General features: G+C 32.3%; 1 protein-coding gene across 1 annotated transcript in view; it reads left to right on the forward strand.

Annotated features, from left to right (window-relative positions):
* The window catches only part of Sur (Sulfonylurea receptor), a 128,684-nt gene extending 107,632 nt beyond the window's left edge, over nucleotides 1-21,052 (forward strand). The window contains exon 3 of the mRNA XM_040724140.2: nucleotides 14,742-21,052. Coding sequence (XP_040580074.1) covers nucleotides 14,799-20,477 — 5,679 coding nt within the window. The 5' untranslated portion in view covers nucleotides 14,742-14,798 and the 3' untranslated portion in view covers nucleotides 20,478-21,052. The remainder of the gene's footprint in view (nucleotides 1-14,741) is intronic.
* The last annotated feature ends 4,275 nt before the right edge of the window (nucleotides 21,053-25,327 follow it).

Genomic DNA, 25,327 nt, shown 5'->3' on the forward strand with positions numbered 1-25,327 from the left:
AAATGACAATCAACTTTAGGATCATGAACTAGTCAAAAGAAACTAAATAAATTAAGCATAAGTTCCTCGCGACTTTGAGTGACTAACTCAAATAACTTGTAACCAATCAAAAAATTCTTCTGGAATATGAATTAAGTGAAAAATATAGAATTATTATCAATACCTTTATGTTATAGTCGTTAGTAACGTGAAAGAATCCAAGTCTCTCTCTCGCACACAAAGATGTATTAAAGAATTAACATAATTTTATAAAATAACAATTATAAAAACTGTTTTTTTCTTTTGAATATATATTTGATAGTAACCTTTAAGTAAATTAGTCAATTCTCAATATATACTCAACGTTAATAGAACAATGTTTTCAAACAATTTGGTGTGGTAATTTTTGTTTCAGGAAATATAATTATTAAAAAAAAATATCAATTTGTATTTTTTATTATCATATTTCAATGTTTCTAGACTTTTTTTGTACTCTGGGTTGCACTATCGTTTCTAAAAATATAAATCCTCTAAAAAATATTACTCAACAAACCTCCCAGTATTATGATGATTTCAAAAATTCTTAAAAAATGAAGGATAATTTTAAAAAAGAGAAATGAAATTTTTGCTATATCAAATTTTAAAAATTAGCTTAGCATCAGTTCTTTCTAATACCGAGTAAAAAAAATAACTTTTGCACCCAGGGAGACTGTTTCTATTTGCACTCTAAAAAGGTGATCGATAATCGGGAGAATATATACGTTTTGACTCAATACATGATTCCCAAACAATATGATAGAAATTACCAATGATATATAGTTACAGATAATAATACACTTAAATAATTAATTATAATTAAATGTGGCCAATAATTAAGACATATGTTGCACTATTACCAAACGTAACTGTCCTTCTGGAGACTTCTGCAGAAACATTGACTCTTCAAAGTAAACTGAAATCGAATAATTTAAGTTTGAATAATTGGAATATGGAGCTCACTGGCAACCTTATAAAACAACCTATTAATTTGACTTTCACATCTCTCACATAGTAAAAAATAGTTGATAATTACTTGGCAAACTTTTGAGTCTGTGGTGTAAGTTCAAATTGCATGTTTAACAGCATTGATCTCCAACGTTCTTCGATTGATGTATTTTGTAAAATTAAAAATATTCATGAGTGATAAGCCTGGAAACTTTTTACTCATAGTTTATCTTTAATTACAATTCATTATACAACAAGTAACCATTATAAAGATATATTGATATTAATAACGATTGGCTAATTATGATAAATAATTAAATTTAGCACACAAAATAGTACATAAATTGCCTTCAAGACTTTAAAGTAGACCTTATGGCAGCAGACAATTTTAAGCCAATCAACAAAGAGAAGAAAAAAACATACTCTTCATCTACTGAGTGCCCACTCTTTCCCTTGAGTCCTTTAGTTACAACAATATATTTAGATTCATAGTATGCGCCTATGAAATGAGACTTTTTTTAAAAGAACTTGAAACGTTTATTGTGAAAAAATGGTCACAAATTTTATTTTCAAAGTATCTGCCTTCGCTAGCCACACATTTTTTCTATCTTTCAGGCAATTTATGGATGCTTTTCCAAAAAAAAAATTGTTCGTCTTTGGCTGCAAACCAGCCATCGATCCATTTTTTGGCTTCAGCGTGAGAATCGAAGCGTAAATCGATACAAACAAGTGATAATCGGAAGGCCCCAGGTCTGAGGAGTAAGCCGCATGAGCAAGAGGTCCCCAATTGTATAATTCAACAAGCTGGAGTATTAAAAAAAATTGCATTTGCAAAAAAGATTTTACATGCCTCATTAGCTATATAATTATGATTTATGGGCTGATACAAATAATTACTTATCTACAAAAACATATTATGAAGAATATTTATTCGAAAGGAAGATAATTATATTGTTATTCGATTTTTTTTTTTCAATAGTGAATTTGTGATTGATCACATAGTTTCACCTAGATCAAGTTTTCATTATACCTATAATAGTATGTATAATTTATATCTATGTATATATATGTTACGGGCAATGTGTGAAAAATGCCCAGGCAATCTAGAACATTTCTAATGGAGTAGTCAATGGTCATTTTAATCTCATTTACATTGTCAGGTAAAATGATTCTGAGTAATTTGATTATGAAACAACTCATTGCAAGCAATTTGATCATTAATAATTTGATTAAGATACCATTTTATTGCAGACAATTTGATAATCTAGTGTAAGAATGTCCAACCTGTGTATCGCGGGCCAAATTGCAATCCGCCGTATGTTTAGGTGTGGCCCACTACTTATTATAGCAAAATTGTCGCAAAATCATCAAAATTCGTAGAACGCTCATAATGCGTACAAACATTGAAAATAGTTGATTTAATCTCGTATTTTCTGAAACTCATGCAGGGTTGCCAGTTTAGATTTTTTAAGCTGTTTGGCATTGAAAAATTTAATTTGGGTTTTGTTTATATTTGTTCTAAAATTGAAATAAATTTTTAATTAATAGTTTAGTTCTATTCGGCCATTTTTCAAGAAATTTAACTTAATAGGGTCTGCGGCTCATTACATTAAAAGGCTAGACATTCCTTATCTAGTAACTTATGACCATCTGATAAAGGCCGGACTTGACGGCTAACATTTACCCAAAGAGTGTGATTTAGAGAAGTGTAGAAATATGGAGCATGAAAGGCCCGTAGTGGAGGGCATAGAGAGATTTGATCACAGAAAATGAGTGCTCTGTCAGCATTCTGTATCCTGTGAGATAATTGGTCCATCCGCCAGCTTTCAATGCTACGTTTCAAAACCTTCCAGCATTACCATAGGGGAAAATGAAGATGATCAGACATATATAAAGTGCTCACATTGACAATATGTTCAGGACTGCCAAGTGCAACAAGGATGAACTCATCACAAGGAAGAAGAACCAGCAAATACGATGATGCTTCACATCAACGAAGTTTTAGGAGACTGAGGTAGGACAGTGCGTCAAAGTACAAGTTGTAAATATTAACCGTGGAAAAACAGATACCCACTCGACTTGGCTGTTGTAATCCATGTAACAGGGAACATATATTATAGATTATGGACAAAAAATGATGCATTAAAACAGCGCAATGCAAGAAAGCAGTTTAAGCCTTGCAAGGAGGCATTCCTCGGTGTTGATGAAGTTCCCACACAGAAATTAGTTATATTGCGACTGACTGCATCAATTCTGTCTCATGCAAATGAATATCCCCTTAAGTAGTGCAATTGCACAGACTCAAAACAAATAAGTTCATCAGGAGAAACAAAAGGACAACTCTGTAATGGAAAATAATATAATAGCACAACATCCAGCAAAAATAGTTTATTTAGGGAATGTATTTATTTTTAGAATATATTTAGTAATAATATTTGTGTAAAAAATTAGGTAATATTAGTTATATTAAAACAAATGATGTTTTTGAAATAATTGCATTTGATGTTGAAAAGTATATTTAAATAAGTTTTTTGCTTGTGTCTATTTCGAAGAAACTAGTAAAATTTATATGAAATATACAAGTGTGTAGTTTGAATATTATCAAATAGAATCAACAATTCTAATGTACATTTTTATTAAATCCTTTCTTGTTGCAGAATTGCATCTCCTCCTTTACTAAGTACACTGATGATTTTATATATTTAAAAAGTAAGAACAGGGAAAAAAAGTATCAACAGGTTAATAAACAATGAGTGACGTCGATCAAGGTAGCGATAGGGTTTTGATTCCCCTTGTGGACAAACAATTCACTTGCGTAACCCGTGGACCAGTGTGTATTATAATATAATAAAAGGAGTCCTTGATACTCAATATAATGGTGGTGATAGGTTTTAATTCCCCTTAGTGACCAGATGACCGCCAGCACAACCTGCTAGCTGAAGGTTTATTTTGCAAAATAGAATTGAGTATCTCGTGACAATTTCTTAACATACAATAGTTTGACATTGTGAATACAATATAAATTTTAAATAAATTAAACTAGAGTATCAAATTGCTTAAATGAAATTGTATCATAATTAAATCCTTAATGATAAAATTGCTGCATTGCATTGTTCATTTTGTACATTGTCCATAACATATACATATATTTAAGATTTTGTACAAGATATAACTTGTATGAGATAATTGTAAAAGGATAAAGCAGTAATAAAATATTCATTGGATGGCCGATACATCAATTATGTAATTTTTGACTTTTTAACCCTTATGACGTCTTACGTGTAAAATTTACCCATTTTCAACTTCAAACTACAAAAAATGCAGCTTCTAGATTTTTTTTCAACTTAAAATTTCCCTTTTTTTCCTACATAGACCTCCACATTAGGGATGGTAATAATTTTTTTTTAAATCAAATTTTTGCTAAAAATGACTTATGTACAAAGATTGTCTTACGGGTAGTTTTGACTTGGTGGTAAAAATGATATTTTATGATATTTGAATTTGAGGTACACAAACAAAATTAAAGACATATTTTTAAATATTCTCTTGAAGACTATATTCTGCTTCAGTTTATATAATTATAGGTTCAAACATTCCCTTTGTCTCTTAGTATTGTATCTTAGTTATAGATTCAAGAAAAAGGGAAATGTAAAATATTGAGGAAATAATAAAAGAAAATTGTAAATGATTATTAGTAAGGAGTCATGGTTTTGGGATAATGTGTTTATTTTGAAGGGATTCATTGACTATTGGTAACAGGAACGTCGGCAGGATTATATTTATTTTTTCGTGTGTGTGGGGGGGGGCTTGTTTTTGAATTTATTTTTTTTGGAAAAAAATATCCACACAAGCTATTCACAAAAAATTAAATTTTATTTATAATGTCAACATAATATGGACTACTCCTTATTATATTGACATTATGACTTATGCAAAACTAATCTTATAGACTCAACATTATTCTTTGATGATTATATTAGAAGTAAAAAGAAAAAGATTCTTCCAAAAGTAGGTATATACTTGGAACATAATTAAAAGTATCAAAAGTAAGCTTATATGTTTTTAATTGGAAGGGAGGGCTTAATATAAAGTATATTTTTTGATATACATACCTTCATATGTCTATGTTGGTAGTTGGTAGATCTAAAAGTATATCTTTTAATTTTTATTCGTACAAAGGATTTAAAATTAATTAAGTGAAGTTGTTTATCTTTCATATGGCATTTAATTATATATGTCTTATATTATTCTATCAAAATCAGTTCTCATGTGTGCATGTATATTATGGGGATCCTTATTTTTTTTTAAGTGAATATTTATTTGCGAGCCATGTGATTAAATAAACTTTTGAAGGAGTCCAAACCTTATCTGTTCTGATAAATAAGAAAGTTTTTCAAAACTTTTATGTGAGGGTTTTTTCTTACGGGATTCCTTTTTCCTGGAATTCTTCGTGATTTTACAACTAGTGGAAATCTCAAATTTCTCTTTGCAACAAAATTCAGGTCTTAGAACGACCGCCCAAGAAAATGACCCAGAAAATCTCTAATTAGCTTAAAGAAGTCGATTGATATAATTAGTATATTAAAGAATATAACTCTTCCTATGAGATATTTGCAAATTTCCTCCAGGATAACTTTCATGTTGGTACAAATGACCTCACCATCGCTTTGGAATTCAACATAACAAAGACAATGAAAAAATAGATATGATAACTTTTTTAACCCTCAATTGTAATTTACTGATAAAATTGGAGAAAAAGTACGCTTTATTGAAACTCTTACGACAGGTTGAGTACCTGGACATTGTAACACTGTCCGATACTAAATGTTGTTTAGAAAACCATTTTTGTGTTCTGGAATTTTGTCTAACTTTCAGTGCCTTGGACAAACAACTTTCAAATCCGAAACGTGGAGTCACACCACTGATCAACAAGAATTTCAAACCAACAATTCAATTTCAAGAATCGGATGGGAACCTTAAAAAGGTATCCTACAACCTTTCGGGATTTACTTTTGATATTCTGGGAATTTATGGCCCAAATTCGGACAACCCCGATTTTTATAGTAAAAACTTTTACCAATTTTGGATCACAGGCCAACAAGTATGAGTGGGGATTTTAAAATAAAATTGGACACTAATAAGGACTCTACAAATCCTATCGGAAACACTAACGCCTGACCGAAGAAAAAACTATATTCCAACATAGTAATGATCTCTATGACGTAGCTGAAACCGTAAAAGATTATAACCATAGTTTATTTTCTTCTGAAAAATCTTCCAAATCCACATCCTCAAGAATTTACCTATTTTTATTCAGTGGTATTCAAAAGCAATCAGTCATCTCATATAAAGTAATTGATACCAAAATATATGACCATACTGTACTGTATATTAAAACTAATTGGATACATTTCCCAAATCATAAAGATAAAAAAGCTTGGAAACTCAATTCATCACTATTAGATATATGCAAAGTCAATGATGAAATCGTGGAAATAATTGAGACCACGAGATACAATGAAAAAATAGGTGGCGAAGTCTTCTATCAAGTACAAAAGATGTTATCTAAGATTAAAGCTATATGCAGACAGGCTGGAGCCCGAGAAGCCGCCAATAGAAATAGGAAAATTGATATAACTGAAAATATAAATAAAGAGGACATTTCAGATCGTGAAAAGAAATTCAAATTGGATCAAATATTCTGACCTAGCATTTAGAACCAAATTAAAAATGAACATCATCGAAGCCTTATCTAAATCAAGACTACAGTGTGGTATGATGGAGGAAAAAAAGAAACAAAATCAGGGAGTTGTCAATCATACTAGCAAGTGGAGAAATATCTGAAAATCCTACAGAAATATGTAAAGAAATAAAAACCTTCTTCTCCGAGCTGTATCAATGCTTTGATTGTACAGGACTTAAGAAATGTTCCAGATATACCCATAAATCTGCATACTTCTGCGAAGAACTGAGATGTAATGAAGACCGTAAATTCACAATTCCTCTTGATGATAATAATTTCATAGATAAACATTTAATGATACAGGAAATCATAACTGCTGTGAGAAAACTCTAAATTTAATAAAACTCCTGGACCATCTGGGTTTGGTTTTGAATTTTACAAATAAATATATACTTTATATTGCTCCTACTGAATATGCGTCTAATGGAAATATTATGCGGATTCCTAAAAAAAATTAAGATGCACAATTTATAAAAATTTGAGGCCTCTTACTATACAAAATTGTCTTTACATAGATTATTTTAAATTTCATAAACAAAGTCTTGGATAAAATTTTACATGGATCTCAGTCCAATGGCTTTTAAAACCTAAGCTAATGGACTGCATTCCTTTTAACATTCAAACGTGTATATAAAGTGATCAAGAGCTGACGTTAATGGCTGTGGATTTCGGCAAGCCCTATGATCCTTTATCACCCGGATATATTATCAAAACGCTGTAAAGAAAGAGTTTTGGAGAATATATCATTCGAATGGTCGATGTAACCTTAGCAAGAACAGAACACCCATAAGGTATGGAAACCAGTCTAGTTATTTTGAGAATAAAAGGGGCGTCCCTCAGGGAGATCCGCTGTCTGTAACAATTTTCATCATACGCTTAGACAAACTTATTCGTGATGTTCACTCAGAAGCCAAGATAAAAGGAATTCAACTATCTGACAGAACTTTAAAATGTTTGCGCAATGCACACGACCTAACTATGGTGTTTCCAAGAAGTCCTATCAAAACTTTAAAATCAATTAAAACATTTATACGCATACTTAAAAGTTTTGCTGACAAATCTGGTCTTTTTGTGAATCAAGAGAAAACCAAACTTTTATGTTCTTATGGCTCCCTAATATCCAAAGAGTGGCCACAATTTAGTTTTGTAAAAAAACCTCAAATTATAAGGATCATGGGTTGGCCTCATTGATGAACTATAAAGAAATCCTCTCAAGGATAAAAATAGCTTTAAACCAGTATGCTTACCTAAATAAATGCACATGGGATAGAATAAGCGCATGGAACACGTACATTGCGCAAAATATCCCCTACTTTTTGCGAATATCTCCATTCTGTCCAAATATAGCTTCTGAGATTAATGTAATTGAAGATTATTTCCTTAAAATCTTAATGAAAAAAAATATATCAACTCAAAGATTGCATAATCCAATAATAATCCAAGTTTCGGATCCTTGGTCTGCACGTCAACAACGACACCTTTTAAATATTTCAGAATACTCTATGGATATTCAACAAATCTCTGAGAAAAATAACACCCTTGCAGACGTATTATCAAGGATGAATATAGTTTCGTTACCTCCGATTGACCTTCACTCTTTGAATCTTGTACAATCCGAAGACCAATATGAAATGTCCTCCTTCTGCGCACCTAAATCCAAACTCAAATGATATGTGTTAAATTGTTGTTCTTGAGACAAAACGATTGAGCTTTTATCTTAGCATTTAAATGAAAATAATTAATAAGTTTTTATTTGCTACATTTAAGGAGTAGCACGTTCATTATTACTTATTATGAATCTTTGTTGTCTGGAGGGGGGCTATTTGGCGACCTCTTTATGTGCCCGTTAGCGCTTCCTATACAGACGAAGAATAATCGATCATGAGTATATATAAGATCAACAGGTTGATAATAAAGGTTATTTGAATTTACTTTTCGAGCAGGAAAAGATATCCCTAAAATTAATTAATAAAGTTCCTTATCTGCATATAATTTCTATATGTTGACTATAATATGTATTTTTGAAGCAGTATGAGATGTGCCATTGCAGATATCTCATATTAAAGGAAAAGAGTTACATGAATTCTAATTATGTGCCCAAGTGACAGTTAGAACGCAGATAGGGTGGTGTATTTCACAATTACACAGTCCTCATTTCTATAAATAAATAACTCGTTCATCACATAATATTCAAATTAGTTCTGGAAAAACAATTTTGAAAAAAATGGAATTAATTGACGATTTTGTCCAACCGAACCCCCTGCAACACCAATGACGAACTTATCAGTCGGATCCAGAATGAATTCCAGGATTTGAAAAGGGAATAAATGGCAAAGGCATGCTTACGAGTTGGGCGTCTTATAGATACTATAATGAGACCGGAGGTGATATTGTATATGGGTATCCCGCCAAATGACAATTTCCCTGGAGATGAAAAACTCCAATACATTCTTTGCACTCGTGTTTTACAAACTTTCCATCACTGCAGACAGAAATAAGATAGTCAAGCATTATTGCTCATTATTTTTAAAAAGATAATATCAACAAAAATTAATCAAAATTATAGCAATTTTGATTCTTACATGATCACTGCCTATAAATGCTTTAAGATTTAGCATGTCAATAATAAGGAGAAAGTAATGATTTGGCTAGATCTATTAATAGGAAGATATAATAATCTGTTATAGGAAGAATAACTAAGAAGTAAAGTTCTTTTAATTCCTGAGGACATCCATTACATGATTGTTCTAATTCAATTGTCTTTTTCATTTGATTACTGTTTTACTTATAGAAGAAAAGGGGAAAACACCTGTTGTAAGTCGAAATGAAGGAAGGGAGAAAAGGAGTAGATGTTCCATATATGGAATATTTCTTGAATAACCATATGTTAAAAAAAAGTACTTATAGTAATTGTTTCGTTTCGAAGAAATAAATTTTATTTTCCTTAGCTGTTGTCATTATTATTTAATTTTTTTAAAAGTTTATCCTATAACTTCGTTCCTCTGCTTGATGAGAGAGAGAAGAAAAAGAAAAAGAATTACTGGCTCATATAATAGAAGATTTGGACAAGGAAATAACGAAAGAAGAAATTAAATATTTTATAAATAACAATATAAAACAAATTAAGTCTCCAGCCCCCTCTGGATTCCCATTTGAGTTCTACAAATTGCAAGTAAAATTTCTCAACCCCATTCTGAAGGAAGTCGTCGTTCAAATATTTTAAGAAGGAGTAATCCCTATATTTATTAATAATGGGATTATAACTCCCAGTCTATCCAGTCTATTTATAACTATAACCCCATTACATTACTTGATAGAACTTACAAAATTCTAAAGGATATCTTGAACAGTCGTCGAAAGAAAGTTTTACCATATACAGTGTCCACCTTTCAAAAGGGTTTCCTGGAAAAAAGATTCAAAGTGGACATAGCAAGATCTCTTCAAGATGCAATAGAAGTGACTAGAAAAACTAATAAAGGATTTGCAACGATACTTGTTGATTTCGAGAAGGTTTTTGACTCTGTAAGCCATAAATTTACTGTAAACCAATCATACAATTATACCTCCAAATTACATTTTAAAAGAGGCAACAATTCTTAGATTATCTTTCTCAATACTCGATCTGCTCATTGTAGCCATTAATCTGTTATATGAAAAAGTGATATCTAACCCATTAATCAAAGGTCTTAAAAAAGGAAGGAAGTGATTGAGGGAAATAACATTCTCTGACGATGTCACTGTATTTATTGCTGGTTCACGGGACGAAGTAAAAACTGCATTACAAGACGAGAACTAGAAAGGCTGTTAGTTCAATTCCAAAAGGAATCTGGATTAAAGGTCAACTTAAAGAAACAAGTACTTGCATCTATGGAAAATGAACTTATCGTTGACTCTTCATCAATATCGGGAATTATAGTTTCCTACCATAGCGAGGAAGAAGTATAAATGGGGAACCAAAAAATTATATCAAAAATTGTGCATCTTTTACAATATTCCCCTTTCACAGAAAGCATTTGCGATATAATCATGGCAAAGAGAGGGCAGTTTCTTTGGGAAGGACGAAGGAAGTATATTTCCGAATCGAGATGGATTGCTTCAACCTCAAAGTGGGCTTTAGGACTTGTCGACCTGGTTTTTTTTAGGGAACCTTGAACATCAGTTGGGCCAAATGAATTTGTACAAGTAAAGATTTTGGGGCAATATTAATTAAGTCACCAATTATCAAACCAGAGGAAGCAATTTCAAGGAAAACATATTTAAGGGGTATTTAGACCTTCTTCAAGTGACGAACAAGCTTAGTTGGGACTGAAAACAATGTTTCAAAGATGTTCAAAAACCTTTGTACTAGTTAGAAAGATCCTAGGCCAGGAAGAACCCCTGAACTATAACCCAAGACTGGATACAAGGAATGAATACTATTCACTCTTCCTTATTACTACCACTGGAGAACTCTGGCTTTGGAATGAACGAGGAGTTGGCCTTCTAAACTTTATAACTCTCAGGAGGACTACCTCACTTGTCCTCAAATATATTTCTGTTCCATGTTACCTATATGAGGAGAAGGCAGAAGTGAGACTTATAGTAGTATCGAATTAAGACCCATTTAAATAAAAGCTACCTGTTAAATTAATCTAAGGAAATAATAGGTATCAGTATTATAGTGATGGTAACATTTAACATACCTTATTAGCAATTAGATAATTAGTAAATAGCTAATAGTTTCCAACAACAATATTCTATTTTTTTTTTTTTATTGCACCAAAGATAGGCGAAAATACTTACTTCCGGAAAAGAAGTAAACACCACGGCAAACTTTAAAAAAAAAGAAGAAAACAAAAGGTACGCAAAAACCTTTTTTTTTAAAACTAATTTCACTAATTACTTCCGCTTACTAGCGGACTAACAGAAATTAGTTTACTATTGATTAGCCGAACACTAAAATTGTTGGAAGACTAATTCCATTATTACTTATAGCTTACTTAGAGATCTACTGGTTTTGGAAGATTTGATATTTATGCCTGTAGTTTCTTTAAAGCTCTGAGTTTGTTTTTAATGGACTCACCAAAATCTAATGTTCAAATGGATCGATTTTTAAAGCAGTTTTCTCCGTCATGTCACCTTGTTAGTACAACGTTCACGAAGTCATGTGGGAAGAAGGCTCAAGGACTAACATTATTAGCCAGGGAAACAGCCCACCTGACAAAACCTTTCTATTGAAATAGCTAATAGATTAATGTTGCCAGAATTAGCAAAGAAAATTAATTTTCTAATTAGCCTTTTTAAGGCTTAAGGCTACTTTAAGATTCAGAAAAGGCTTGAGGGCTACGCGCTCAAAAAATATGTATAAACGAATCAAGAAATCATAAGCATACAATATTTTTAGAACAAGTCCAGCGAACGAATAAGAAGAAGCCAACGGGTGACCGAATGCCTGCAGGCATAGATATGGCGACCCCTGCTTTAATTGGTAAGATGGAGTTACACTGATTAAGTGTAAGTTAACATTATAGTATTACATTTACTCCATATGATCTAGGAGTCATCATATTCGAAGAATAGTCCCTTCTCTAGGAACGACCAGGGTACGAACCTACGTACATTCAGTTCAGGATAATAATTTCTCCCGAGTGTCGTTGTTCATTGAGCTACACCGATCCAGAAATTTTGTTTTTCATTACAAATATGGCATCCTTACTTATGCCATCTTGACACAAAATTCAAGTTTATGTGTTTTTAAGTCAAGCCCTCCCTCGCAACGATAGGCCCGTGGTTTTATGCTTTATCTTCACTCTCCTAAATTTCCACATAGTATTCAAATGATCCCTTACATACCTAGAAAATTCAGTTTTCATGAAAATAAGATTAAACTTCGGATAACCAATAAATTATTCACTCAAAATGCATATCAAATCCCTTTTTAAATTATTTATATATGTTTACTTACATTTTTAGAGTTCTATATATTTTTCTTTAAATCTTTTGTTAAGTATATGCTTGTATATCAATACATAATAAATAATTATGAGGCATCATCTCATTTACAAATTAATTTATGCTGATTAACTTGTGTGTTTTGATATATTTAGGAGACATTTGAAGTAACTCTAATTTACGATTATTTAGAAAAAGAGAGAGAAAGATGTTTTAGTCGATAAAGTGTTCGCTCATAACATTTAACCTCATTCCAGGGAATTTTATATTATTTAAAGAGTGTAAAATAAGATCGATAACTTTTGCATTAGAAATAATGACAAAACCTTGAATAATATTGAGTGAATACTGAGACATCAAACCCTATACACTCATACCGACAGCCGTCCTTCTATAGGCTCTTATAGTTTATTTTTATTAAGGCAGTTGTGTCCGTGATATCCTACATTTGTTGGGAACAATAAGTCTAAGTCTCAGAGGTTAATTCAGGTTGGACAACAAAGTAATTCTTGCATAGTCCATGCTTCATACAGAGTAAAATTGTTGTTCATTTCCGTTCCCTCATTGTTGCTTGCAGTTAATCTAATAATCTGATCTCCTACCAAACAGTCATCAAATTTATCCTAACACATTAAGAAGTACTCCTTGTATTATTAAAATTGTTAAGGAAGAAGACATTTCAAGTTGAAATAACAAAATAAACCCTTAAAATAAAACCATTGTGGCTTATTTTGAGTACATAAAAGGCTCCAAATTAAATAAGATTTCGATCTACTTCTGTTGATATCATTAACATAAACAATAACCAAAGAGCTTCGACATGATAAGTAGCACCCTAAAGAACAATGAGTCCCAAAATGATAAATCAACCTTTGTTTTGGGAGAACCAACATATTTTATAAACCAAAATACAATTATTCTCTGAACATATCAATATTTAAAAATCGAAGTGTGCCTCTGATCCCCTCCCCCCTCCCATCTTTGTTCAAAATTTATATCAGATCACGAAATCTGGGAGAGAAACCTTGCTACCTATGTCCTTGTCTGAGAAAATGCTAACCAAATAATGATTACAATAATTACGTCATTTCAATTTAGTATCATTTTAATAAGTAGTCTATCCATTTTGCAATCTTATAATTAAGTTGTTAAAAATACTTCTATGAATATTAGACATCGATAATAAAAAATTATTATTTTCAAATAATATTAGCAGCATGAATTATGGGTTTAAACATGTAATAATTTGTTATTCTTAAAGTATTTTTTTTTTTTTACTAATAATTTAGGAGAATTTTTGAGGAATCAAATTTTGATGAAGTTGCGTGCATTGCGTAAAATAGTAGAAACAATATTATAATTTTCTATAGCTACCGTTGTACGCTTGAGTCCTCACATTTAAAAAAACTAATAATATAAAAAATCAAAAGGAAAAAAAAGGAAAAGCTAAATATACGAATAAATCGTAAACAGGCATTATCAAGATAAATAAATAATTGCATGTAATCAGTTCTAATGATACAGAAGCAAACTGAAAAGAAATGACGATAAAATATGGATTTGAAAGAATAAGAAGCATTTTATAAATCCTGGGATGTATAATATCTCAGCTCACTGAAGGAGAGCCAACAAAAAGAGAAAAAATCGATTTCAACCCAAAACACTAGTAAGGTACATGCAAAATTGACAGCTTATCAAAACACACAGAATTACTTTCTTTTTTATCTCTACAAATAATGGAAATACAATTACTTTTTTTTTAGACATAAATAATATGTATGTATGTGTAAATGAGATCTGAGATCGAAGCTGAATAATTTCCTCATGCAATTTTGTTAAAGTAAGAAATAAAAAACGGTTTCTTGAGTATTCATTTATTTGCATACCTTCAAATATTACTAAAGATACTCACCACTTACTCATTCTTTCTTCTTAATCAAAGAAGTAATAGGTTGGTTGTTGATTCACATCAAACTGTCTGATCTTATTTGTTATAAGTGGATCATAACTTTTTTTGTATGTGGTATATTTAAATAAACGCTGTTATCATTCTAAGGCACCAAATTATTTAGAAATCATATTAATTTTCCTTTTTTTGTTACAGGTAATGTTGTACCTAAATAAAGGGATCAACTAGTTCAAAATACTCCATGGTCAAAACATGTCTGAGGAAGAGCCACCCATTGATGAATCCCTGACACTATGTTTGAGCCAAATACAACGATTTTATTATTACTCTATTCTCCTCAAAGAGGAGACGGAGAAAAAGTACTCCAATTGTGTCCTGGAGTTTACTCAAATATCCACCAATACCCTTTTTTGCTATATTGTCACAATGATACAAGTATATCTCATGATCAGCAACTCCTCCAAGAACTCTGCTCGAAGTGCAAACGGCTCCGGAGGAATCTGTTTTGGTCTTGAAGGAATCAACAACGGCCCAATTCATGCTCGCTATGTATCCCATCATTTTATTTCTGCCATTTATATTTTTCAGTTCATTGTGGCTCTCTTTTCCGCAGTGGAAGTTGTTTGTTTCTGGTCGAAAACAAATATTTTTATGGCGGTCTCATTTGTTGACTCATTTTTATTCATTGTGTCTATCATAGCAAGTGGAGCTTATTTTGTATCCGTTGAGAAAAGGCATCTTCGCTATTCTATTCCTTTATTTTTGCATTATGGCGCAAATACCTTGATCCAAGGGTTCTGCCTACTTGAAAATAGTGATTTTCGATACATTCGTACTTGGTGTGCCTTCCTTCTCTCAACGTCTTATGGACTTCAGTTCATCTTTGGGTTCATTGGAATCATACAAAGACTATACTTGAGATTAGTTTCAAACATGGACGGACCAGTCTACTCGAAAAGACCAGTTATTCCCCAAAGCCACGTCTATTTATATAATGAAGCTTCTTCATTCAGTAGGCTCACTTTTTGGTGGCTTAATCCCATACTTACCCAAGGATATAGAGCTCCGCTTGAGATTGATGACCTTCACAAATTACCCAAGGAAGAGCGAACCAAAAAGTATTTTCAAAAGTTAAAAACTCTATTGAGCAGAGATAAATCCTCTATTTTGTGGGAATGTATTACAATGAATTGGTCATTTGTTATCCTTGGAGGATTATTTCGTCTATTTGCAGATATTTTGGGATATGCCTGTGCTCTAAGCATAAATATCATAGTCAATTCAATTGCTGCAGAGAATGAAAATGCAAGTCTACATTTAATCAGCAATGTCACAATCAACCCTTTAAAAGATACTCGATATTATGATTCCTTTTTTGTCTCTGAGCTATTTTTTGATCCACGCGTAGTGTCCATTGTTATATTCCTTGCTGCTCTGGGCCAAGGTGCCCTTTCACAGACTTCAAATCACCTTTTAACAGTTTCAGGGATTAGGGCAAAGAATGCTCTTCATGTGCTTTTATATGAAAAATCTCTTAAACTCCCTGTTGGCTCCTCCAATCCCATGCAAATCCATCGTAAAATAAATTTGAAACCTGTCAATGATGAAGGTAAGGGCTGCATGGGTGGTAGTTGCTCTCTGGATGAGGACTACAGCAACGAGGGAAATATTGACATTGGCTTCATTACAAATTTAGCATCAGAGGATATCATTAATATTAGAGAGCTTATTTGGAATGTTCATTATATTTGGTCATTGCCTCTCAAGATACTTGTTCTTCTTTTCCTACTATATGATCAGTTAGGTATATCCGGAGTTAGTGGAGCTATACTGGGAACATGCGTTATTTTACCACTCCAAGTTCTCACTGGAAAACTCATGTCAGAGAATAATAAGCTTATACTTTGCAGCCAAGACAATAGACTATTCAAGTCAACTGAAACTCTGGCTTCAATGAAAACGGTTAAACTAGCTACGATGGAGGAATGGGCTTTGAAACGTATTCGTTGTGCTAGAACAAAGGAACTAATTTTTTTGAGAAGAGATTCCTTTCTATGGTCATTTATGGCATTTCTTGCGTCCATTTCAACCACACTCGTCACGACTCTCACCCTAGGACTCTTTGTTCTATTAGAGGACCATAACTTCACGGCAGCAGACCTCTTTACATCTATGGCTCTATTGAGTCAATTAACCGTATGCCTCTCGGTAGTACCAGTTACAGTTCCAATATTTATTAAGGGAAAAGTCTCAACTCAGAGACTCGCCGAGTTTTTGAACCGAGCTGAGGTTTCTATCTACAAGCAAAATAACAAATTGAATAAACATTGTACATATTTTGATGACCGGAAGGATGATGATGAAGAAGAGGAAGAGGAAGAAGAAGAGAGTGAGATCTTTATCCAGAGAGCGAAAAGGCTTCCAGAAACATGTTTCACAGTTGAAAATGGAACATTTGCATGGCCCAAATGTGAAACAAATGTTTTGCAATCCATTAATCTTGAGATAAAGACGGGTTCCTTAACTATTGTCATAGGACCGTCCGGCTCTGGGAAGACAGCGCTAATATCCTCCCTTATTGAAGAAATGGATAGAATCACTGGTTCTGTAAAGTGGAATGTTCCAGACACTGTTGCTCTTCTTGGACAAAGACCTTGGCTTTTGAACACGACCATAAAAGATAACATTTTATTGGGGAGACCTTTCAAAGAAAAAAGATACAAAAAGGTCATTGCTGCCTGTGATCTTCAAACTGATATTGATTTACTTCCTCATGGTGATGATACAGAGATAGGTGAAAGAGGTGTTCTTCTCTCTGGTGGACAACGGCAGAGACTGGCCATAGCAAGATGTCTATATTCTAAATCTTACTGTACATTTATGGATGCTCCTTTCAGCTCCCTTGATTCTAAAATAACATCTCATGTCTTCGAAGAAGGAGTCTTGAAAATTCTACTCAAAAGACGTAGAACTGTATTTTTAACGACAGAAAGACTAGATTTTCTTCATCGAGCAGATCATATTGTTGCTCTAAAGGATGGAATGATAAAGGCTCAAGGAACTATTCAAGATGTCACTCGTTTATGTCCAGAGCTTTTGAGTACAAAGTTGTCGAAAAATAGACTATCTCGAATTAGTGATGACAATAAGGGTCTTGTTGAAGGGAAAACAGCTCAGGAGAGATGGAAATTACTTCGCAATGTCACAAAACTAGGGATCAAGGTAAAGAACAAAAACACACCTAAAAAAAAGAGTCAACTGCAATTGAATAAATCCGATGACAATTTCCCTCTTGAAATATCTCCAGTCAATAGTCTTCTCATACGAAGACATCGATCTCATTCCGGTGGTACATCATCCGGATCAAGTGGAGGTTCCTTCCTCTTTGGAAAGTCATTGTCTCAACTACCTTCCTCAGCTTCTTCGTGTAAACTCTATAGAAGCCATTTACGAATTGATAGTCGATCTCAATCCAATCTAACTCACGATTTATTACTCCCATCTGATGAATACATCGACTATTCTTTAACAGAGGAAGAGCCCTCATTTTGTAGAGTAAAGAAATTATCAAAAATAAATAATGGAAATAATTTATTTGCTCGTACTTTATCATGGAATACCAACTCAAAGGAACTCTCAGTATCTACCTCTTCATCTATGAATCGATCTGTAGTTCGGAGAGCTAAAACACCTCCAAATCGTCCATCCAATCATGCTGGAGAATTTCAGAGAATGAGAAGCTTCATTGTGAATACTAATAAAAATATTAATTTGACTAGCAATCGTAATGCTGGAGGAAGGTCCTCGTTGCATCGGGACTCTATGGTGTTAAGCAATTTGATGCCTATGCACAGTAATTCGGAACCTGAAGGATTTATTACTGATACAGTGGCACCTCTTAAAAGGAGAAGTATAGTCCTCGAGCCCCCACATAATCGAGTCATGAGACTTACCTCCAATTCTTCCCAAATTTCATCCATTTCAGGATTTTCAGATGACTTCTTCGATGAGGAAGAGGATGAGGAGGGTCTGGTGTACAAGTCACAGGGGGGCCAGTCCCATGAAAACAGAGAATATGGATCAATTGATATTGGTGTTCTTACCGTTTACTTCAAAGCAGGAGGGATTTTTTTGGCAGGATTTTTTGTGATTTTGTCTTTTGTTCTGCAGTCAGTTAAAGTGTACATGGATTTCCTTCTCAGAGATTGGTCCATGGAAGAAAAAAATTCTGACAAGCTCATTGCCTACTTTTCCTTCTATGGCTCTCTCTCCGTGATTGTTATTCTCATATCTTGCGTTGCTAACCTGATTGGTCAGCTAATAGGAGCACGAGCACGAACAAAGTTGCATAATGATATGATACAAAACATTATGTACTGCCCTCTTGAGCTGTTTGAGGCTTTTCCCATTGGAAGGATCATTAATCGTATTTCTCATGATATTTTCATAGTGGATCAAAAAATCCCTCCCTGCATTCAAAGATTGATTATGCTGAGTTTTGTATGCATCGCTGCACTGGCTGTCAATTCTATTCAAAGCCCTGTGTTTCTTATATTTGCCTTGCCCATGATATCCATCTATTGGTGGCTTCAGCACTTTTATAGACGCTCATCCAGAGAACTTCAAAGATTGGATAGTATTACTCGAGCACCAGTTCTGTCCCACTTTTCAGACACACTAAGTGGGCTCATCACTGTTAGGGCCTTTGGTGAACAAACCCGTTTTATCAACGAACTATGCGAAAAAGTTGATACGAATACTTCAGCGTTTCTCATACTTCAAAGTGGTTGTAGATGGCTAGGAGTTTATTTGGATGCAGCTGGAGCAATTTTCGTGTTTCTCTCCATTCTTGTAAACCTATTCTTTCCACGCAAGGGAAGAGAAGTAACTTCATCTGCCTCAATTGGATTGAGTGTCAATTATAGTCTCCTAGTTCCAATTTATTTAGCTTGGGTTGTGAAATTTGCTGCAAACATTGAGAATTACATGAATGCAGTAGAAAGGGTTCTTGAGTACACACACTTTCCATCTGAGGAAGAAGACTTTTCCGAATTCCAGGCAGTTCATGCATCCTCAATGAATTCATCCAGACGAAGTTTCTTATTAAGAGGACGAGGAAAACATGACGAAATTGAAGAGGATGTTCGCGTTTCTGGAGACTTTTTACAAAATGACTCAGAGGGGTTGATCATACGGTTTAATTCAGTGTGTCTAGCTCCATCATTTGAATATAGAAGACTACCTGGGATACAGCAGGGTTTTTCTTTAGAGATACCCTATCGTCAAAAGGTTGGGATATGTGGACGTTCTGGAAGTGGGAAATCTACACTTCTCATGGGAATTGTTCGTCTCTCTCGGGTTTTGCAAGGTTCGATCACGATAAATGGTATTAACATTAATGCCATACCCCTCTCAAGACTTCGAAAATTTGTAATCACGATCCCTCAGGATGCTGTTCTCTTTTCAGGAACAATTCGAAGCAATCTTGATCCTGAAAATGACTTCTCCGATGAGTTAATATGGTCTACTCTTGATAAGGCGGACTGTGGTAAAACCGTGCGAAACTTTCCAGACGGACTCGATACATGTGTCACAGAAAATGGCGACAACTTTAGTTTGGGTCAGCGTCAAGAGTTGAACATTGTTAAAGCACTTCTAAGACGACCAAGGGTTGTCATACTGGATGAATCCACCTCAGCTTTAGATCCCAATAGAGAAGTAGCGCTTCATAATACCCTCTTAGAAGCATTTGAGGACTCTACATTGATCTCTGTTGCTCATCGCCTCTCTAATATCGTAGAATATGAACGAGTCTTAGTCATGGGTGAGGGTAGAATATTGGAGGATGGAAATCCTAAAGAACTTTTAAAAAAACCCATGGGGTTTTTCTCAGCACTCTGGAGAGCTGCTGGAGAAAAACCTCTTTCTTGAGGACTCAATTATTTTGAATACATTTTTAATCCCCGTCCCGTCTTACTCAAATTTAATTTGTTATGTAATCATAAAGTGAATCTTACCATTTCACAAAATCCTAATTACCTGCATAAATATCTATAATATTTACATTTACATTGTTTATAATTAATCTTTCTCTTTATACATTCAGATTTCTATACTTATTCAGCCTATTCTTTTTGTTTTGAACATGAATTCCTTCTCTTAAAATGTATTCCTGCAACCGGATTTATGAGTTCATTAATTATTTTTATAATATTTAATTTTACCTAGATAAGAAATGGTTTCGAAATAATAATTTGAGTATTTACAATTACAAGCACATGTACAAATGTTCACTGTTTCTTTCTCTCTCTCTCTATCAATGAATCTATATCCTTTTATAAATGCTTACCCTAAGAACTATAACCACATTACAAACATACATTTATTTTTTGTTAATAAATATGTAATAAAGTTTACTCAGATAATGTGACCTACTATGAGTTCAACTAAAGGATTTTTTATAAGGAACACTTCAACTTTTTATAAATAAAACACAAACGGTTACAGATTTTGACAAATTTATTTTTTCAGCACAAATAATAAACATATATACTTATGTGTGAAACTCGATTTCTCTAGTTAGGCCACCACGAACACGTTTATCATAATCATTGTAAAAGTATGGACTAATGATCCATCCAGCATGAAGTTCACTGCAAACAGCAAATTTTTCACGATGCAATGATGTCTCCTAAAGCACTTGTGGATTGTTGCCTCTCCAATAACGAATATTTTACTGATTAACCAAGCCATTGAGCCAAAAATAGGATTCATCACTAGAGATGATTCTGCAATGAAAATCAGTTATTTTTGATATCCGATATTTTCAGAATAAATTTGGATGTTTTTCAATCGCTGATCAAGCGTATGCACCATGATAAACATACTGATGAACTTTCTAAATGTCAAAGCAAGACAATAAATAAGGGGTCTCTTTTTCCTTGATAGAAAAAAAATGGAAGCATCATAATGAAGAACACTTTACATGTTATACTCATATGTATATATCATTTAAAGACACCTAAGACTCAAACAAAATCCCATTCTCCTAATTCTAAAAGGCAGCTAATTATATTACAGTCTTAAAAAATAAAAAGGAAATAAAAAGCTGTTGCTTTTTTTACTGCTTTCTCTTAACAAAATATAAATACATATTTCGGTGGTTCAGGTTATATCATAAGTATTTTTAGCTCATATGAAATGCCGTAGAGTCTTTTTTTTTTTTTTTTTTTTTTTTTTTTTTAAATTCAGTTCCTTCTTATTAATATAAATATATAGGTGCACAAAAGATAATATCAATATAATAATAAAAAAGTCCAGGGCTATTAAGTATAGATATATATAAATTATAGTTTTAATTTAGTACTCCGGAGTTGAACTCTATCTTCTATAAATATACATGCAGAACAAAGTCACTACTGAACTAAAATCTCCAGATTAAATTCAAAACATAAATTTCGAAATGAAAAAATAAGATAATATGACAAACTTTTCTAAATTTCCTTATTATTCTGTTAAAAACTCTTCCCTTGTTATATCACAGATAGAATATACTTGATCCCTTCTGATGCTGTGAACCATGTATCCGTTCCTATTTTTGGAATTTTCAGCGATAAGGCAACATATCTCGCAGATGTGATGACCTATCCCTCCTTCCAGAACAATAGATGCATACAACGTCAGCCTGCTTGCAATAAGAGCTTTTAAGTTTATCAAAATAAAAGTAAATTGATTTGGTCTCTGATGTAGCTCTTTTTTCCTTCGTAAAAGTCCACAAAGTCGCTTTATGAAATTTTTCATCTCCACATTTAAAACCTTTTAACGATTAACTTTACAAACTGACTTAGAATTATTAAAAAGGGTCAATCTATAAAGGCATGGACTGTGTCATTCAATATCTTACAACAGTCCTTACATGGCCTCGAGAAAAAATCTTTAATTCGACGGTAAATTTTTATAAGTCATTAATTTCTCTCTGACCGGGTTCTGTTCTTTTCGTTTTCAGAGAAACTCAATCGCACAGTATCTTATTATAACAGATGCCTTGTTTGCGATAGTTAAGATGGAATCACGACATCTTCGAACCCTCTCTTAATGATCATCCCTTTTATAACATGGTTTGTGAATTTTGTAACAAAGAAATCCCAAAAATTAAAAGTATTTAACTAAATGATAAACTGTTAAACGATTATATTAATAATGGTCTTTTAAAGATTGTATCATTTTTTTTATATTCCACCGAATTGGCACTCGTAAAAATAAGTTAAAATACTAAAATTACTTAAATGAACATAATACATGAAGAAAAATTACATTTATATTTTTTTTAAATATTAACAAAATTAATTTGTGGTGACAAAAAGATATAATTTGTTATTATTATAAAAAAAACATTGAAATAAATATGAAATATTCGTTAATTATATCCGAATTTTAGGACTCAAACTACAAGCCACCAGTTTTGACGAGATTCTGTGTATTACTATGCAAAAAAATCAGGTCAGTACTCAATGAATTGATACAATTTGACTAAATTGAGTGAAGCATCTGTTCCTTTGCAAAAAAATAAAATAGCAATTTATCTTGAAAAAGTAACATTAAATCGACTTAAGAGCGATCTAATGAGTAAAAAATAATATAAGTATTTAATCCGTAAACTCACTTTTGCTCATTAAAAAAAGAAGAAGAGAGTAAATACAAATATAAAATAAATAATAAGGAATGTGAGTTTACAATAGGTCCAAAAACGAGTTTGTTTAGATAAAGCACCCGAGTGAGTGCTCTGGAGAACTCCTTGGCTCATCACATCAAATTAAAAATGATTATGAAGCTATTGTTACACACGTCTAAGAACGTACGCCAGCTAAAAACCCACATTAATTATTGTCTTTGAAGCCATTGAATACAAAATGACCTTTAATATTTTTAATTGCAATAGGTTTGGTCCTTAAAGCTTTTTTTTATAAATCACGTTTTTAGAGCATAATTTCGATTCAAAACCCTATTTGAAATGAAATAAATATGTAATTGAAAACTATCAGTAATAAAAATTTATTAAAACCTTTTATCAAACGAAAAATGAAATATTTTTTTAAGTTATCTTGAAGACATTTCCTACAAAATGGGTTTAATCATACAAAAATCAAGTAAAATGACAGTTATTAACACTCTTTCCATATTTTTTTTTCAATTGTATTACATTTTTGCTAAAACTACAGAATAATCATGATATTACAACTTAAAAAGATTTATCGTTAAAATAAGTTCCATTTTGATTGTTGTTTTTTTTTCAGTTTTTATATTAATTTTCTTATAGAATATTTAATTAAAATGCAATGTAAAGTTTCGTGAAAAGGTTTTCATAAAATATATCATCAAGCCAATTATTAGACTCATTGTAAGAAGTTATGAATATTTTAAAGGTAGGAAAAGATTAGAAATTAAATATAAATAACTACAATAGATTACATACATCTAATTAATACATACTAATCAAATACGTTGGATATGAAACATGTTTAAGTTCGAATTTATCTTTCTGCCTCTAAAATATTAATTCCTTATTACAATTAGTCAAATAATAGAATTTTAAAATAATAGCTAGTACGTCTCATTTCTTGGAAAAAATAATCTTAGAAGTTAAAATGAAAAACAAAAGAACCACCAATTCTTGTGAATTTTACAGCAGCCTGACAACCATGCCCCCGCTTAGTGAAGCAAGACTTTAGCCTTAATGACTACAAGAAAACTCCTTGTCAGGGTTTTAAGCCTTTGGATCGAGTAAAGCGTATGGCTTGGTTCAAAATCCTTTTCAACAAGCTTGAAACAAAAAAAAAATCCCTTCTCACAGCCACGACTACTCTGCTCTGGATTTTGACATTTTTGAGCACTTCAAGAGGAGGCTTTTGGGAGTTAGATACACAACAAAGGACCAACGAAAAGCTACCATAATCACTGCTTGAACCAACTTAGAGCCGAGTTTTGTAAAGAACTGAGTCCAACGTTCCCAACGTTGGGAGCATGACTTTCTAACGCTATATCTTTTTTCATTTGGTTATAAAAAAAAATTATTTCATCAAATCGCATTTTTAATACTTAGAAGATACATCAATATTTACAAAAAAATATATATTATAGTGTTGTTATGTTTGCAAACAGATGAAAGTAAATTTAAAATTTCATTTACTATTTTTTATGTATTTTTTTTAGTTTTAAAAAGTATGAAATATCAAATTTAGTTATCCATTTTTAAAATAAGTGTACCTATATAATACCATTTTCGAAAATACTTAATAATTTATAAATTTGAAACTTGGTAAAAATAACGTTTGAATCTTTTATTCCCAAATAGGAAGGTTGAAAAATTATGGTACTGAAAGATAAATAGTCCAACGGTCCAATTTTGGGAACATACAAAATTTCAATGTCGGCAAATATTTTCCGAAAAATATTTTATCATTTTTTCCAATGGAACTTAAATAAATTAATCTCCAAATTTTGAATATAAAAAGTCAATTATTTGTAAAAGCCAACACTAAAAGGTTGAACGGATATTTAATAAATATTAATGCATCAGTGAAGCCGATGTAGCCTCTCAGAAATGACAAAGTATAAAATTGTATCATAGAAAAGAATAAATATTGATGATTAGGCTCTTAACTGCCTTATCTGAAATCAAGTTCTTAGTTTATATTATCGTTCAATTCTTTGACGCCATCATTCTGTTGATTAGTAATATTAATATTATTATGAGTTCCACTTCATCTATTAGAGATATTTCA

Source organism: Lepeophtheirus salmonis, chromosome 13 (genome assembly GCF_016086655.4).
Source record: "Lepeophtheirus salmonis chromosome 13, UVic_Lsal_1.4, whole genome shotgun sequence".
In the NCBI taxonomy this organism is placed as follows: domain Eukaryota; kingdom Metazoa; phylum Arthropoda; class Copepoda; order Siphonostomatoida; family Caligidae; genus Lepeophtheirus; species Lepeophtheirus salmonis.